The sequence below is a fragment of the Amblyraja radiata genome, chromosome 34 (genome assembly GCF_010909765.2).
Source record: "Amblyraja radiata isolate CabotCenter1 chromosome 34, sAmbRad1.1.pri, whole genome shotgun sequence".
NCBI lineage: Eukaryota > Metazoa > Chordata > Chondrichthyes > Rajiformes > Rajidae > Amblyraja > Amblyraja radiata.
Genome location: NC_045989.1, coordinates 17,696,288 through 17,712,970, shown reverse-complemented (window position 1 = coordinate 17,712,970; position 16,683 = coordinate 17,696,288). Strand labels below are relative to the sequence as shown.

Genomic DNA, 16,683 nt, shown 5'->3' with positions numbered 1-16,683 from the left:
AGTTTAGTATTTGAATATTTCTACTGAAGCACAATTATGCTTAGAGAGAGTGTTTTGTTTAAAAATATACATGTTGTTTTTCCTGGTTTTAACGTTCCTTGTTTAATCTCTTCCTTTCCAGGATGTGGGGATATGGTATATTTTCCACCGTAACCCTACCGGAGAATCTGTGGGTCAATTTCCAGATGGCCAGTCAGAGTTTACCCCCTTGGGAATATTTTACAACAACAGGGTACATTCTAACTTCAAGGTGTGTATACTCTGCTGCAAAAAGAGCATGTAACAATGATTTATTTTGCATGTATTTTTTGTTTCAAAATAAGATTTCCAATTTATTGTTGTGAACTATTTAAAATATAGCCTGTAGGCACACTTGTGTATTCTACGCCTAGGTTTAGATTTCAACCCAAATTTTTTAGATTAGTTTGGAGATACAACATGGAAACAGGCCCTTCAGTCCACCGAGTCCACTCCAGCTATCGATCACCTGTACACTACGTCATTCCATGTTTGCATCTTACACACTAGGGGAAATTTACAGAAGCCAATCAACCTACAAACCTGCATGCCTTTGGAAAGTGGGAGGAAATCAGAGCACCTGGAGAAACCCCATGCAATCACCGGGAAAACATACTAACTGGATATCTTGCTGAGAGATGAGTCAAGAACATTAATGTCAAGGGTAATGTCAGATCTCAAAAGTTCCGTGCAGTGGACGCTCCCTACATTATTGTCCATGATGTGTTTCCTACATTCCTCACTTACAGTGGGTATACTCTTGGATGAAGAAGGGTCTCGACCTGAAACCTGAAACGTCACCCATTCCTTCTCTCCAGAGATGGTGCCTGTCCTGCTGACTTACTCCAGCATTTTATGTCTACCTTCGATTAAACCAGTATCTGTAGTTCTTTCCTACTCTTGGGTGTTTAGACCATTGATTGTCTTATTAACAGTGTGTGTTATCAGTGTTGGATAGCCTATGCTCTTCCTCCTGTTTTTTGGGTCAAGTGTTTTGTGTTCTGAGCCGCCTTATATTTAAAGAGCTGCTTTTTTTAAATCACAGTGGTGTTTCTAATCCCAAAACACCATACAGTGAAGGTTGGTTAAGTCTTTCAATAGGTGCTAATTGAAGCTCATGTTGTTTGTAGTGTCACCAGATTGTATGTAAGGTGCTGTCTGAATAGAGTCATCTTTTGTGCGGTACTTGGAAACTCCAAAGTCATTTGTTTCTTGTGGTTTTATTACTTTGTGCCTGGTGGTTTTAGGTAATGCTCAATCCAACTGACATCGCCTTTGTGGTTTCCAGTTTGAAGAGTGATGTAGTCGAACTGCTGCCTATGACAAGATCAAGCACATTGTTTTAAAGCCTTGTGATTGTCTCTGACAAAATAGGTTGTTGATTTTGACAAGTCTGCGCTTCAAGCAATTTGTCAGGAGGATTCTGTTGGATTGATCTTTCCCTACTCCCTCCTTGTAAATTCTGTCTTGCTACCAGATTGTCTCTCCAGCACTGAGGTTATCCAGGAAGATTGCTTTGTCTCATATTGTCTCACAGCCAGGGCGTTTTCAAGATTTCTTGAGCAGAAGTCCTCTTTGGGTTTGCCCGTAGTTCCCAATGTGGGGGGACATCCGTGCTGATGACCCTAGAGTATTAGATCCATGATTGAGCTAGTGGGAGAGGCACATGGTATTCACATACTCTACAGGGAGAATCTTTGAGATACCTATCTGACTCATTTTCCACTAGCATTGATAGCATTCCATTAGCTTCCCTAATTACTTGCTTTCTAGCCCATTGAGAATCATGCATAAACACGCGCTCTCGGCATTTCAGAACTCAACTGTCTCTCACTATTCAGATAAAATTCTCCTCCTTTATTTTTCTTGCCCAAATGGTCAGTTTCCCATTTTCCCACATAATCCACTTGGTAGAACACCAAATCCATCTCTAACCTTTCTATGTCTGCTTCACGACATCTCTGTGCCATCATCAAATTGAGCTGTTTTAGCTTTTGGTATCTTGATCCAAGTCATTTACTGTGTATGCATAGTAAGCACGAATTATGGCACTAACACCAATTGCGTTGGCACCTTGTTCATTGCATCTTGCCAATCAGAAAGAGCCTAGTGTGCCTAGTGTTTTCTGCTAGACAGTCAACTCACTTTTGCTGTACATTATCATTTTGAAATACCCAATCCTCCAGAAAAGAAGAGTGAGTTTCTGTAGTTGCTAATTCTACTCAGTGTTACAAATGTGTGTTTTATTATAGTGCCAGGCTGGAATGTTGGGATTATTATCTCCAATGATTTATTGATTTCTGGTCTCCTTTCCCCTAGGCTGGACTTTTCATTGACAGTGGAGTGAAGACAACCAAATGCAATGACAATGATCCCAGGGAAATTCTTGCACTGGACTTTGCAAGGTATAGCAGAATTAAATATTTCAGAAGATTGATTTACTTCTGTGTAAAGGTCTTTCCATATTTTTACATGTTTCTCTATTTAGGATTGTCTTTGTGTGCAGTTTCGGTGAATTTATCTTTGCTGGTTCAATCTATGCTCTTATTCAAACTACTTATTTTTATTAGAAGGTTTTGTTAGATCATATTTTCTTAAGGCATGGAAGTAAGCCATTCGGTCTATCCCAGCTCTCAGAGCAATCCCTTAAATATTATAGTCCACTTAGTTGCCTGTTAACCATTCTCCCTCACATGCCCATTAACACTCCACAGGCTCTACTTTTGGCCAGGAGTAAAGGTGTGCTCTATGACATAATTGGCTTCATGACGAATGATGGACAAATGTTGGTTGTATGTTCAATAATGCACAGAAACGCTGGGGCTAGTTTAGTGAACTAGTAATGCTTGCTAGCATGATATCACCCTGGGAAATTTGATATAAACTCTATGCAAATTAGCCCAACTTATAAGCATTAATTTTTCCAATGCTTGAAGCATTTTTAAATTGAACGAAGCAGATTCCATGTAAGCATTATTCAGGCAGAAATTATGCAAGTTGTGCTCACTGGTGAGTTTTGATGCTTATTTGTGGCCTCTTCCTTGTGGCAACTAAATAGCTGATTACTTCCCCTGCAAGATTTGGCTATTTGTTAGGAAATGATTTCATTCAGCCAATATTTTTTTGTGCTTGTTTTGATAACATACAGCTTCCTTACTCTATCCAAGCATGGTCAAATGCTGGAGATTGGTGTTTGTTTTTGGCATTGGGTATTATTGTTTGATACCACCAGTTACTAGTAAGAGGGAGGTGAGAGTGTGGAATTAAGGGAGGAGGTCAGCGTTGGGGATCTCTCAGTGGGTTGATGCCTAAAAAAGTAGGAAGGGGAAAGGAGAACTCAATAGCTGGGACGTTGTCAACTGGGAGTCAGTAATGAAGATTGGACCAAGAGGCCATTAGTCTGAAGAAGGGTTTCGGCCCGAAACGTAGCCTATTTCCTTCGCTCCTAGATGCTGCTGCACCCGCTGAGTTTCTCCAGCATTGTTGTGTACCCAGGCCATTAGATATATTGAGATGCATGGGGCAGAATTAACTGTTGGGTATTTTGAAGATTGGGATTGGATAGAGTGTAGAGACAGAGTGATATAGAGTTGTTTCTCACTACTGGCATTGACAACATAGTAATCAAGCTGGGTTAGGTCAGTTGTCAAGGGAATGAGTCAAGCGAGGTTCTTGACTGATGACCCAATAGAGAGCATGATAAAATTATCACTTGGTGTCATGGAGACTTACAGCACAAAAACAGGCCCATCGACCTAACTCGTTCTTGCCAATCAGGATGCCCCATCTAAGCAAGTCCAATTTGGTTTATAGCCCTCTAAATCCTTCCTATCCATGTGCCTATCCAAATGTCTTTTAAATGTTGTTATTGTACCTAGCTCAACTACTTTCTCTGGTAGCTTGTTCCATGTACTTGCCACCCTGTTTGAAAAGGTCAGTCCTCGGGGCTGAAACCAAGTAAACAAAAATTATTCTGCTTTAAAATTCTCTGTTACTTCAGAATATCTTGCAACAATATGAGTAAAACTGCATTGTTCTAGCGATAAGTGCCAACATACATTGAAGTACAGATAGATATATCTGCTGCTGTGAAGCTTAAATAATAAATAATGAATATTGTGGGTTCACATGTAATCAATAATATGTATAAAATATTGAATAATCCTCTTACAATTCTGGCATATATTGCCAGCAACAGCCATTGGATCTTCTAATAACATGCTCCATGTGCAGCAAGAAGAGTCTTCTTTACCATTCAACTTGTTTTTATTATTTATAATCTCCAATTTCCTTGATGTTTACACTTTGCTGCAAGCATATTTGGCATAATATGCAATGATTGCTTAATTTTTTTTTTGGCTGAAATCATGTAACAAGAAAAGATTTGTCCTTTAATGATTTATTTATATGGCTCTAAATATCTTATGCTCAACTGATAATGAAGGATTAATAATTCATTAGTGTTTAAAACTGTTGTATTTAGCCTTCTGTTCCCGCTGAATCTTGGTTTCTAATGTCTATTAATTCCTTGGGCCTGAGTGTCTGCCTTCTGTTTTCAATACTTTATTTCTCAAGAACCGTGACAGATCTGTAACTCCTGCTCTGTATCTTTGACATAGGTTTCGCCCTCATCAAAATGCTGACCCCAGGCAGCCACGTGTTCCTGCTGTTATTGATGGTCTTATAGCTTTTAAAAACAATGAGCATGGAGCTTGGGCTAGAGGGGGAGACATTATATTCCGCAACTCCGGGTAAGTTCTGTTATATGCTGGAACATGTCTTTGCAACAGAAAATATCTTTGATTATATATAGAAGCATTGAATGAATTACTAGAGATGGTCTATCTCAGTCACTGAGCTAGAGGTTCCACTGCTTGCATGGTACTGAAGATATAATGCAGAGGTAGTTACTACGGCTATACAAAACAATTCGCTGATCACATATGTTTCACAAAGGAGTTGATATTATGTTGCTTGCTGTATAATGTAAGATGCATGAAATCCTGGAATGTGACCCCATTCTCTTTGCTTCTGCAGGTTCTCTGATAATGGGATAGGCCTGACTCTAGCAAGGTAACTTTGATTTTCTAATTATTCGGTGACGAGCTTACCCAATCAAATCATTTTGGGTTAAAAACCAATATGTGCAGGAACAATGCTTATCAATTTCCAATCCCAACAGATTCAAAAATCATGCTACTGATAAAGGTCATAGACCTGGAATGTTAATGTTTCTGTTGCCACACATGCTGCCCAGCATTTCCAGTATTTTCAAGTTTCAGGTAGTCTTTGTTTGCAGTTGGTTTAGTGACAAGATTCCTGAGGATCGTTCAATCCGTTATAAAATCTTTCCTGCATATTTTTTCATCCCTTTCTAAAATGAAAAATTCTCGCAAGTATATGGCCTTGTTCAGGATGACACAAAGTGTTATAGTTATTCCGATGTGATTAATAATTTCCAATACAATGTTGGCAAGTGTACAGTGTAAGATGTTTAATATTCTAAAGGAATTCTGTTCTATAAAATTGTTAAACTGTATGCAAATCTGGCAAGAATTTTTTTTTTTTTTTACATTTGTTGTAAAGGAAAATTAGGTAGAAAAATAATTATCCTAATTCCAACAATGTTTAAGAAGGAACTGCAGATGCTGGAAAATTGATGGTAGACAAAAATGCTGGAGCAACTCAGCGGGTGAGGCAGCATCTATGGAGCGAAGGAAATAGGCGACATTTCGGGTCGAGACCCTTCTTCAGACTGATCAGTCTGAAGAAGGGTCTCGACCCGAAATGTCGCCTATTTCCTTCGCTCCACAGATGTTGCCTCACCTGCTGAGTTTCTCCAGCATTTTTGTCTACCTAATCCCAACAATAATCAGTTATGCCATGAAGTGCAATAAAATATAGAACAATTGAAAACATAACTAAATCTCTCAACGTGTAACTGGGTTTGACTTTGTCATTTTGGTTTAGCCTGCTTATTGGCCAAGGTCAACACCGTATAAGTTCCCATAATGTTGTTGCCACTTCGCTCAGATCCTGCAATTGTTCTGCTTTTGTGCTCTGGTAGTTCCTCCAATTGCTTTTCTGCAACACATGTAATCTTCAAAGCATCCCTTGCTTAGAGAGACACAGTATCTATAAGCATAAACAAATAACTCATGAGAGAATGTATTTAAGTGTGTTAGGAGAGTATTGTTGACCAAAACGCTGGGACAATGTACATGGTGACATCCAACTCTGCTTTAGTCTCATCTAATACATCATTGACAGTGCAGCAACCTCAACCTTGTGATGTTCATGGAATCAGAGTGGGCTGTTTATGTCCTCATGTTAAACCTATCAATTCACATGTTTATCCTTGATTTCCTACCTCTGTGTTGCTATTCTGCACTAGCCCCACATCCCATGGTTTATTTTAATATCTAAAGAGCTACTGATCTCTGCCTTGAACATACTTAGTGACTGGGAGACACAAGTTTGGAAGTTTGAGTTTAAAAAAACAGTGCTGGATGAACTCAATGGGTCAGGCAGCATCAGAGGGAAGTGGACAGATACATTTTCAGGTAGGGACCATTCATGATGGAATGGGGGGAGAAAATGGCATTGAAGAGGGTGTGATGGAGTGCAGTTAGAGGCAGAAACATGTTTGCTTTTGATTTGTTTTTTGTACGCATTAAATTAAATGTGGCTTGCAATTTGGTCTTCAGGAATTTGCACTGAGTGCAATTTTCAGTATTTTATGCAAAGTAACTAGTTTTAATGTACAGTATTACATTTATGTGGAGATGCAGTTCCAGTTTCTCTTGACTACTTCAAAAAATAAATTATCTTCTAAGATAACATGCAATTTAGTTCTTTCTTCAGATATACAAAGAATAATCTTCAAAGAATTGTGTACAAAGGATAACTAACTATCTCTACTTGATATCACTTTTTTGCTGAAAATTCACAATAGGAAGGATTCTCAACGACTATTGTGGTTTTGTTTCCATAGTGATGGAACATTCCCAACTGATGAAGGCTCGAGCATGGAAGTGACAAGATCAGTTTTTGTTGGTGAAAGCATTAACGTGGGCTACAATGGCGGACAGAACAGATACTGGGGCAAGGGTGCATATGGAGAGTACAGAACATTGCCAAGAAACAGGTAGTACATATAAAGCAACATTATAAAGTGTATTGCATCAAACTGTTGCAGGAAGCTACAGGGCGAGCTAAATTTACGGGTTTTCTTGCTTTCCAGAACATTTCCCATCCGCGGATTCCAGATCTATGATGGTCCAGTCAGGTTGACACGGTGCACATTTAAGAAATACTTATCTAACCATGAAAGGTACAGTAGTGCACTTGGATTCTTTATGAGGAATCCCTGGCAAATCAGCCCCCAAAATAATATATCTCAAGTCAAGTTGGAGACTAGTGTAAGTTATGATAATTTTACTGTATACTTTACTATATTTTCTCAAACATCAGAAGAAATCATTCCTTGGTAGTGGAGTAAAAATAGTGACATTTTAGATTGAAAAATAATGTTATTGTGAAAATATTTGGGTACAAGAGTAAAGATTGCTACAATTATATTGAATTTAGTGAGACCAGGTCTGGAGTATTTAGTATAATTTGAGCTCCTTACTTGGTAATGGGTTGCTGTAGATAAAGTCCAGCGCATTTCACTCAACTGGTTCCTTGGATGGCAGTTTAGTTTATTTAGAGATACTGTGTGGAAACGGGCCTTTCCACTCACTGAGTCCACTCAAGCCAGCTCTCTCCCCGTTCACTAGCACTATCCTATGCACCCAGGAACAATTTACAATTCTTATTTGAAGCCAATTAACCTACAAACCTAGTGTCTTTGGGTCTGCCATTTGGGGAGAGATCGAGTAGGTTGGGTCTTGGAGCAAGAGACCTGTTTCCCATTGCTCTGAGAATTATATATTTATATATTGGCCTAGAATCATTATTACATCTTTTCTTTACTCCACTAATATTTGCATGATTTATTAGTTCCTCTGTGAATTTTGACCTCCAGAATGGCTTTTCTGTGTGGGGGGAATGACTGAGGACAAGTTTCCTTTTATGTATCTCTCCTAATTTATTTCCTTGCATTTTCCCCATCAGGCTAATCTTGAGGTATTTTTTGGCACGCCAGGGCAGTGGTTTGGCACCAACAGCCTTGATGGTGACCAGACTTCTATCTTCCATGATTTGGATGGTTCAGTGACTGGATTTCCTGATACATTTGTGGTCAGGGCTGATAACTACTTGGTCCGTCATCCAGGCTGCCTGAGTGTGCCTAGGTGGAATGGTGTAATCTGCACTGGCAAGTATGCACAGGTGAATTTTAGTTCCGCTAATAAAATAACTCGCAATTGTAGAATTTAACATATTTTGCCATTCAGAAGTTTTGTTTTACAGCCGGAATCCGTAATGAATATTCTCCTTTCTTTTCCACAGCTCTATGTTCAAGCATGGCATCCAGAGAATCCATCTCTCCTGATTACAAAGGATTTGTACCCAAACCACCCACTGAAGCTGCAGGGTGTAAATCGTAGGGCACCCTATCAGCAGTACCAGCCTGTGGTCATGCTGGAACAAGCCTACACATTATCATGGAATGGCAGTACGCCTGAGCAGATTGTCCTCTACCCGATCAATTTTAACAGGTAATGTAAAACCATAGTGCTGGGAATGCTCAGCTGGTCAGGCAGTATCTGGAGAGAGACATTTAATTAACTATTCAGGTTGAGTCCTATGCTGCTTTTCTTCTTTGTGTTCTGTTCACCCTGTGCTCAACACTATAATTTGGTTATGATTTATTCACAAACCAAATAAAAAATGCTTTCTGGGCTCTTTTTGGAATATCGAAACTTGCTCTAATAAAAAAACCATTGGACATGTATAGTGAGTCTCTGCCCTCTCACCCGTCTTCATCAATCCTGTGGTTTTCGCTGACTGGGCCTCCGTCCCTTACGGAATCAAGGGATGTGGGGGGAAAAAGCAGGAACAGGGTACTGATTCTCGATGATGAGCCATGATCATATTGAATGGCAGTGCTGGCTCGAAGGGCCGTATGGCCTACTCCTGCACCTATTTTCCATGTTTCTAAACAAGTTGTTTATTCTAATAACGTAAAAGAAAATCCTTAGAATTCTCCTCAGGAGTAATTTGATCGACAAAATGTACTAGCGTCAGTGTTTTTCCATTGTGGTTTTCAAATTTCCAGCTATTGAAGCTTTTTTTTCATGGAATCACAATATTTACATGAAGGGGAACATTCAACTGTTGAGTCATCGCTGGCTGTGTAAGAATAATCCAGCTAATCCCATTCCACTGCTCGCTTTCCACATAGCTCTGTAAATCCTTTCCTTTCAGATACTTATCCAGCTCTCTTTGGCACACCACGATTGAATCTGCTGTCACCAATACCACATTGGTGTTTTGCAGACCCTAATTATTTAGTAGTTTGGAAAAGAAAAATAAGTTTCCTGGTGTCACTTTTATCTATTTTTTGTCAATTCCTTCATTCTATGTTCCCGAGTGCTTAACCACTCACCCATTGAGGGAGGTTCACACCAATGATAGACTGTCTGCTCCACTGAGTTACTCCAGCATTTCGTGACTATCTTCAGTTTGTACCAGCATCTGCAGTTCCTTCTTTCACAGGTTCACACCAACCTCCATTGAAAGATCAGCTTCTCCAGACTATTCACGTAAACATAGAAACATAGAAAATAAGGGGGTGTATTGAGAAAATGACCTTCAAAATAGAGTCTGAGAGCAAGGAACCTTTTATAAACAAGGTTCATGATGAACCTTTTACAAACAAAATTGTCACAGCCTCTTATATTCCATAGCCTTCAAATTATCAAGCCTACTTTGTGGCACTTTAACTTGGCAATTTGGATTTCTGGCTTATGAGAGGGAAGAATCTTTGGAGGGAAAACGACAAATGAGGGCTTGTGTTGCCTTAGTAAAGGAACATCATAAGTCTGGAGGATGTATATTGTACTATCGCTATCCAATGAGGTGTCGTTACTGCTTGTTATTAGGAAGAAAAAACGCAATTGTTTAACTTGCTCTTGAAACAAATTCAGAGGCACTCGTAGTTTTTTGACAAGTTGCAATACATCCATTTTACTTAACTAATTCCTTGTTCTTGTTGATATGCACATCAAATGTTAGGCTCAGTTGGGTTCAAGATCAGGTGCTGCACGATGATGCTGAATGCTATCTACAAGTCGTAGCTTTCACCTCGGAATCGGAATGCTGTGAATGTTAATCTCGCTGAAGAGATTTTGTTGAATGTCATTAGTTTAGTTCAGAGATACAGCGTGGAAACAGGTCCTTCGGCCCACTGGGTCTGCGCTGACTAAAGATCGCCCGTGTATGGAGGTGCAATAGTAATTTAAATATTAAATAAATAAATAAATGGTATCAGGACCTGGCAATGGGAGGTAAAACAACAAAAACAGACTTGGTTGGTAGTCCCCTTTCTGCGGAGTTTAATGTTATAATAGAGCGATTGTTCCTACTTTCTTTTTCTTTCTTTTCTAGGGTCTACTTTCTTACTTTACTTCCTTCTCTAACTTCTTTTCTAAGGGGCTTTCTTTTCCAACACTCTCTTGCACTTCACGACTCTTGCGCACTTTCTTTACTTTCCTTCTATCTTTTTCTTAAAGCTCAAAAAAATGAAGCGGTACAAAAAATGTATTAAGATATATGTGTTGTGTATTATTGTAATTTACCGTACTTCTAATAAAAATAATTTTTTTTTAAAAATTTTAAAAAAGATCGCCCGTGATCTATCCTATACATTAGGGACAATTTACAGAAGCCAATTAACCTCCAAACCTACATATCTTTGTAATATGGGAGGAAACCGGAGCACCCATAGAAAACACATGCAGTCACGTGCAATCTCTGTGCAAACAGAACCTGTAGTCAGGATTGAACCCGGGCCTCTGGCGCTGTTAGGCAGCAACTCTACCGCTGCGTCACTCTGTCGCCCCGATCCTTCAATGACATTTCAGTGCACAACGGAAAGGATGCTGCTTTGTTAGAGATGCTGCAATTCAAAACCAGTTGGAAAGACTAAGCCTCTGGTTGAATAATAAAGATCTTGGAGGAGGCTTGGCAGGCCTGTAAATCTGTCCATTTCATCCATTTTGGGTGGGATTGCAGGGGTGGGTAGTGAGGAATGGTGGTCTGCCTGTCCCCTTGCAAGCCACCCTATCCCCTATCCCACCCCTACCGGCCTCTGGGTGCAGATGTTGGTTGTCGTTGAGAGACAGTGACAAAATAGCTGTCAGGAAATTAGAGGTAGCACAGTAATCATGGAAGTCTTTAGCCTACGGGTATACTGGACAAATTATACTTACTGTAATAAAGCAGAAGATACATTTATGGAATGTATATGGGATGCTCTTCTAAATCAATATGTTGAGGAACCAGCAGGGTATGGGCTATTTTGAATCTTGTTTTGTGAAATTAGAGAAGGTGTATTGATCCATTTGTCAACAGAACGTTAGAGAGAAGGGACCATAATATGAAGGCATTTGAGATTGAACTGCATCACTTTAAACCCAAAGTGAAGTTGATTTCTTAATTTTAAGTAATGATGGTATAATTGGTGAATTGGCTGTGGTTGATTGGAAGAACACATCACAAACTACGGTCAGGGCCCGGCAATGGTTAGAAGAAAATGTTTAAAGAAAAAAATACAGAAGCTGCTGAAACAAATTTCTTAAGTCATAAAAACCAAGAAGGAAATGTGATTCATCTATGGCAGGCAAGAGAAATTAAAGATGGTATTAAGTTCATGTCATAGTAGCAGAATTAGATCATTCGGCCCATTGCATCTATTTCACCATTCAATCATAGCTGATCTATCTTTCCCTCTCAACCCCATTCTTTTGCCTTCGCCCCATAACCCTTGATACCCTTACTAATCAAGAATCTGTTAATCTCCACCTTAGAAATACCCAGTAGGTTTGGATTTCTACCTTATGGGAGAAAACATTTTGGAGGGAAAATGACACATGGGGGGTTGTTAATTGGAATGGTGTATAAACAAACCCATAGAATTCTCCTCATGAGTAATTTAACAAACAAAATGTACTATCGTCAGTGTTTTTCCAGTGTGGTTATTAGATTTCCAGCTCTTGAAGGTTTTTTCATGGAATCACAATGATTACAGAAGGAGAACGTTCATCTGTTGAGTCATTGCTGGCTCAATGCCAGAATAATCCACCATTTGTGGAAAGAGAAACAGATTTAACGTTTCAGGTCATGCACCCTTCAGCAGAACTGGGTATAAGAAACACAAAGAGTAATTTTAAGTATCAGAGAAGTGACAGGTGGAAGGGAGAGAGCAAAAGAGAATATCAATGAAACCAGGTCAAATGGGGGCAGATATAGGGTAAATATGCTTAACTGCTAATGTTATTTGTTATTTATAGTAGAGTCATAAAGCTGTGATGAACAATATAACTATCTTTGATGTTGGAGTCAACAGCAAACAATGTGCAGTCTCATTATCAGCCCACACTTCAATGCTTCCTGCGTTTCTAAGTTTGTCCCACTTGCTATTATGATATGTGGTCGATTCCTTTATTATTTAATCCACATTTGGTGCTCAGTATCCACAATAATTGTTCTTGAGATATTAATTTTCTTGAGATATTAACATGAGCAACATAAAACAGTCCAAGGAATTTGTTAACCCAACACCACCAAAGTCCCAACTATGCTCTGGACTATCAAAGTTTCACTGCAGATTGGTTTGCCCAAATATAAATTCATAAGTCATAGGAGCATAATTAGGCCAATCGGCCCATCGAGTCTACTCCGTCATTCAATCATGGCCTTCTCCCCATGACATGATAACTGTGCATTAGGAATGGATGACACTGCATTGCTCAACTGGGATTGTTCCCATCTTTACTCTCCACTCCCTTTGTGGGGGGGGGGGGGTAATTTACCATCAAAAGCTCTCCTTATAGCATAGATCAATGAAATGAGTCATACCCTGAGTGATGGAAATCATGGATAGAGCAGAGAGTAGCAACAATTTATCAGAAAATATATCTGTTTTAAATGTTAACGAGGACAATAATTAATGTGGACAATGATTAATAATTGTAATGTGGAGGTGCTAACTTCAATGTGCTATATTACATTATAGAGGAGACTGGATCCAAGTCGGCCTTTGTTATCCCAGAGGAACAGTTTTTAAAGTCATGTCCGATATATACCAACGAACAAGTGGAAGAGTGCACAGTGTGAAACAGTACAAAACAGCATCGTCTTTAAGCATTCTTCAAAAAAACCCAAGCAAGAGCCTGTACTTTTTTGACATTGATTCTGGGTAGGTACATACCTTGTTGCATGAGTGGTAATTTTAACCAAGGTAGGTGATGCTGGGTCAATTGATCGTAATGTATCTCTCCCACTAAGTGCTTTAAAAAGGTTAGCCCGTTTTCCTATTTCACACCATTGCTCAATGTACCCGCTGCAGTTGGTCAGAGAGCTTCCATCTCCATGTCTTCCATTTAATGATCTACTCTTCAGGAGTTATAATAAATTGGATAAATTTGTTAATCTACTTAATTGCATTTAACCTTTACTGGCGCCATTCCCGTATTCAATTAGAATAGAAAGATTCAAAATAATCAATGCTTCCATTTACTTCACTGCTGCTTGCTTCAGATTTTCATTCATTCTCATTTTCTTGCTCTGCCCCACGCTGACGTCTTCCGCACTCTCCTTTGCTCTCTACCTCCTCTTCGCCCTTTCTTTATCTTCTGTTTCATTGTATGTTTACATGTCCCAAGTTGGCCCTTGTATATTAAAATAGACTGAACACTTTTAAAGAGGCAGCCAGTTTTCACTCTATTCTAACGGACTTCCTCTGATACCATAGCTGTTAGTTTATGCACCACCCTCTTTATGTACAGCTGTCCCTCTATCCCTGCCTGTTACACCCTTAAAATAATAGAGCAAATTTGTTAAACATGATTAGCCTTTCTTAATTCTATGTTGACCAGGTTTATTTGTATTTAGTTTTTCTAATGATTAGCTGTTTCTTCTTTGATTATTAACTTTAGCATCTTGCCAATAATACTTGTTAAACCAATTGGCCTGTTGTCCCCTTCCTTTTGCCGTTCTCCGTTTTTGATCAAGGGAGTTACATTGGCTATTTCCCACACTTCTAGTAACCTGCCAGAGTCAACAAATTATGAAAAATGTAACCAGAGGAACAACTTATTTTTAAAACCCTATTATGCAGTCCTGAAACATTGTCCATTCTTAAACCCCCGGGTTATCCAAATCCTTTCTCCTTTGTAATTGGGATTTTTGTCAATGCTGACATGATATTTGAGATTATCCCATTGGGTTTTTCACAAGGTCTTCCACGGTGAAGTATGATGCAAAAATTAATTCAACGTGTCTTTGCCATTATTCATTCACCAGCCATGTTTTCTGGAGGCTCTGCATTCATCCCAGCTGCACTGTTCCTTTTTATATCTCCAAAGTAACGTTCACTGTTTGTTCTTGTACTACATACAATGTGAATCAAATGAGGGCTCAAATAAAATGGAAGGAAGAAAGAGATTTATATTTGTGGAGGTCTCTGTGGTCTCACAATAGCGTCTAGATTAACTTGCCAGAGTAATTGTCTTAATTCATCATTAAACAGACTGTGGTAGTATACATTCACATTTGACACTTTACCCTTAGTATTGTAAATTTAGACAGAGCAACAGCTCTCTGTCAGTTCAAGATCACATTTATTGTCACATGCACCAATTAGGTTATGACAAAATTCTCTGGATGTTTGGAAGCTTTTTACTGACAAACCTTTTTTTAGGTAGGTTTGCATATCATGTTTTGCAGGCTCATTTAGCTGCATTATCAACAGGTCCAGACACATACCTATTGTGTAAACCATGGCTTGCAAAGGCCCATAAACTGCATCTAAAGTTTAAAATTAGGATTGTGACAAGAATAAATTGTTTCTTAATAAAATAAAGTGCCCACTGTCTCGACCAGCTTCCACTTTTATTGTTGCAAACTTGTAGTGTCAGATATTTCCACAACTTTAGGTTAGATATTTTTTCATTCTTGATATGTACAGTGTCTGCTGGACAGTACACTACATTGTACGAATAGTAAATGGGCAATTTGCAGAAAACAAGTTTGCAGCACAGCAATGTGGCATTGCTTTCCTCAAACACTGTTTGAAGGATGAATATTGGCCAGGTAATGAAATTGGTAACAAGTCTCTTGGAATGGGACTCTGGAAAGTCCTACCGATTAAAATGAAGCTAACATATCTTTCTTTGATTTGGATTATGAGCCTCCTATTAAAGACTGAAGGTCCCTGAAAATAATTTTTCTTCCTTTCACTTCTAAAGTTGAGAGAACTGGTGTTATTTGGGCAGCTGTCAAGAACCACTGTAAAATAATTCGACCCAATAATTTCTCTCTGAACTTGAGCCCTATTGAACCTGTTTAATGCAGAAGTGCCAATAGTACACTTCATAAGGTTCATTTCATCACCACCCTTCTACCCCCCTGTATCTCCCAACTCCTCTCCTGCATCTCACACCCCTACTCTAATTATCATGTTGTATGATTCATAGTCTGACGTTTGCTGGGTACAGTATATGCAAATGATGATTGTTCACTTCAATTTCCTTCGTTCCTGATAGGATTCTTTTTATTATCCTCCAAGCAAAACAAGCACGCAAAGGTCACAGTTACTGCTCCAAGCATGGGTGTGAGCGAGTGAGGATCTTGGCACACATCAACACCTGGGAAACCAGCTCCTGCTTGCAAACTGGTTATTCAAATAAAGACACAAGTGGGCAGGGCCACCTCACGACTCTAACTGGGCGTGTCGCTGCTTCCTGCAGTCAGTGTGGTGCACCACAGGTATGCTCTCATAAGCTCACGTGATAGGAGCAGATTTAGACCATTCAGCCCATCAACTCTACTCTGTCATTCAATCATGGCTGATCTATCTTTCCCTCTTAACTCCATTCTCCTGCCTTCTCTCCATAATCCCTTACACCTGTACTAATCAACAATCTTTCTATCTCTGCCTTAAAAAATATCCATTGACTTGGCCTCCACAGCCTTCCATGGCAATTAATCCCACAGATTCACCACCTTCTGAATCTCATCTCTTTCCTAAAGAAACGTCCTTTAATTCTGAGGCTATGACCTCTGGTCCTACTCTCTCACTAGTGGAAACATCCTCTCCTCATCCACTCTATCCGGGCCTTTCACTATTCGGTAAGTTTCAATGAGGTACCCCCTCATCCTTCTAAACTCCAACGAGTAGAGGTCCAATGCCATCAAACACTCTCTACATTGAGTGTGCTTAACATGAGATACAGAGAGGTAAGATAAATGGGTGGTTTCTTGCTCCTGTGCTAGGACACTGAAGTTGACAAAGTCATTGAATCATAGAGAAGCTGTAGCACAAATTGAACTAAATAGTACCAGCGTTTAACCAATTAAGTTGCAAGGACAGCTGGCATAGATTCACCCTTGGCTGTGGAAGCTTTAATGAATCCTCATTAAATTGTAATGGGATTTAATAGGAATGATACAGATAAATAATTCCTGTGCTTCAGTCATCTCAAAGAAGGAAGCACA

At 39.3% G+C, this 16,683-nt stretch overlaps 2 protein-coding genes across 8 annotated transcripts in view; both read left to right on the top strand.

Annotated features, from left to right (window-relative positions):
- LOC116991566 (cell migration inducing hyaluronidase 1) overlaps nt 1-16,683 on the top strand; it is a 122,861-nt gene that overhangs the window by 18,393 nt on the left and 87,785 nt on the right. The window lies entirely within an intron of this gene.
- LOC116991565 (cell surface hyaluronidase-like) overlaps nt 1-16,683 on the top strand; it is a 73,863-nt gene that overhangs the window by 47,480 nt on the left and 9,700 nt on the right. For all 6 annotated transcript variants that reach the window (XM_033050268.1, XM_033050267.1, XM_033050262.1 and 3 more), the window contains 10 exons: nt 122-250; nt 2,338-2,423; nt 4,638-4,769; nt 5,056-5,091; nt 7,013-7,165; nt 7,262-7,439; nt 8,137-8,352; nt 8,473-8,681; nt 13,202-13,384; nt 15,732-15,954. In XM_033050268.1, the coding sequence (XP_032906159.1) occupies nt 122-250; nt 2,338-2,423; nt 4,638-4,769; nt 5,056-5,091; nt 7,013-7,165; nt 7,262-7,439; nt 8,137-8,352; nt 8,473-8,681; nt 13,202-13,384; nt 15,732-15,954 (1,545 nt within the window). The remainder of the gene's footprint in view (nt 1-121; nt 251-2,337; nt 2,424-4,637; nt 4,770-5,055; nt 5,092-7,012; nt 7,166-7,261; nt 7,440-8,136; nt 8,353-8,472; nt 8,682-13,201; nt 13,385-15,731; nt 15,955-16,683) is intronic.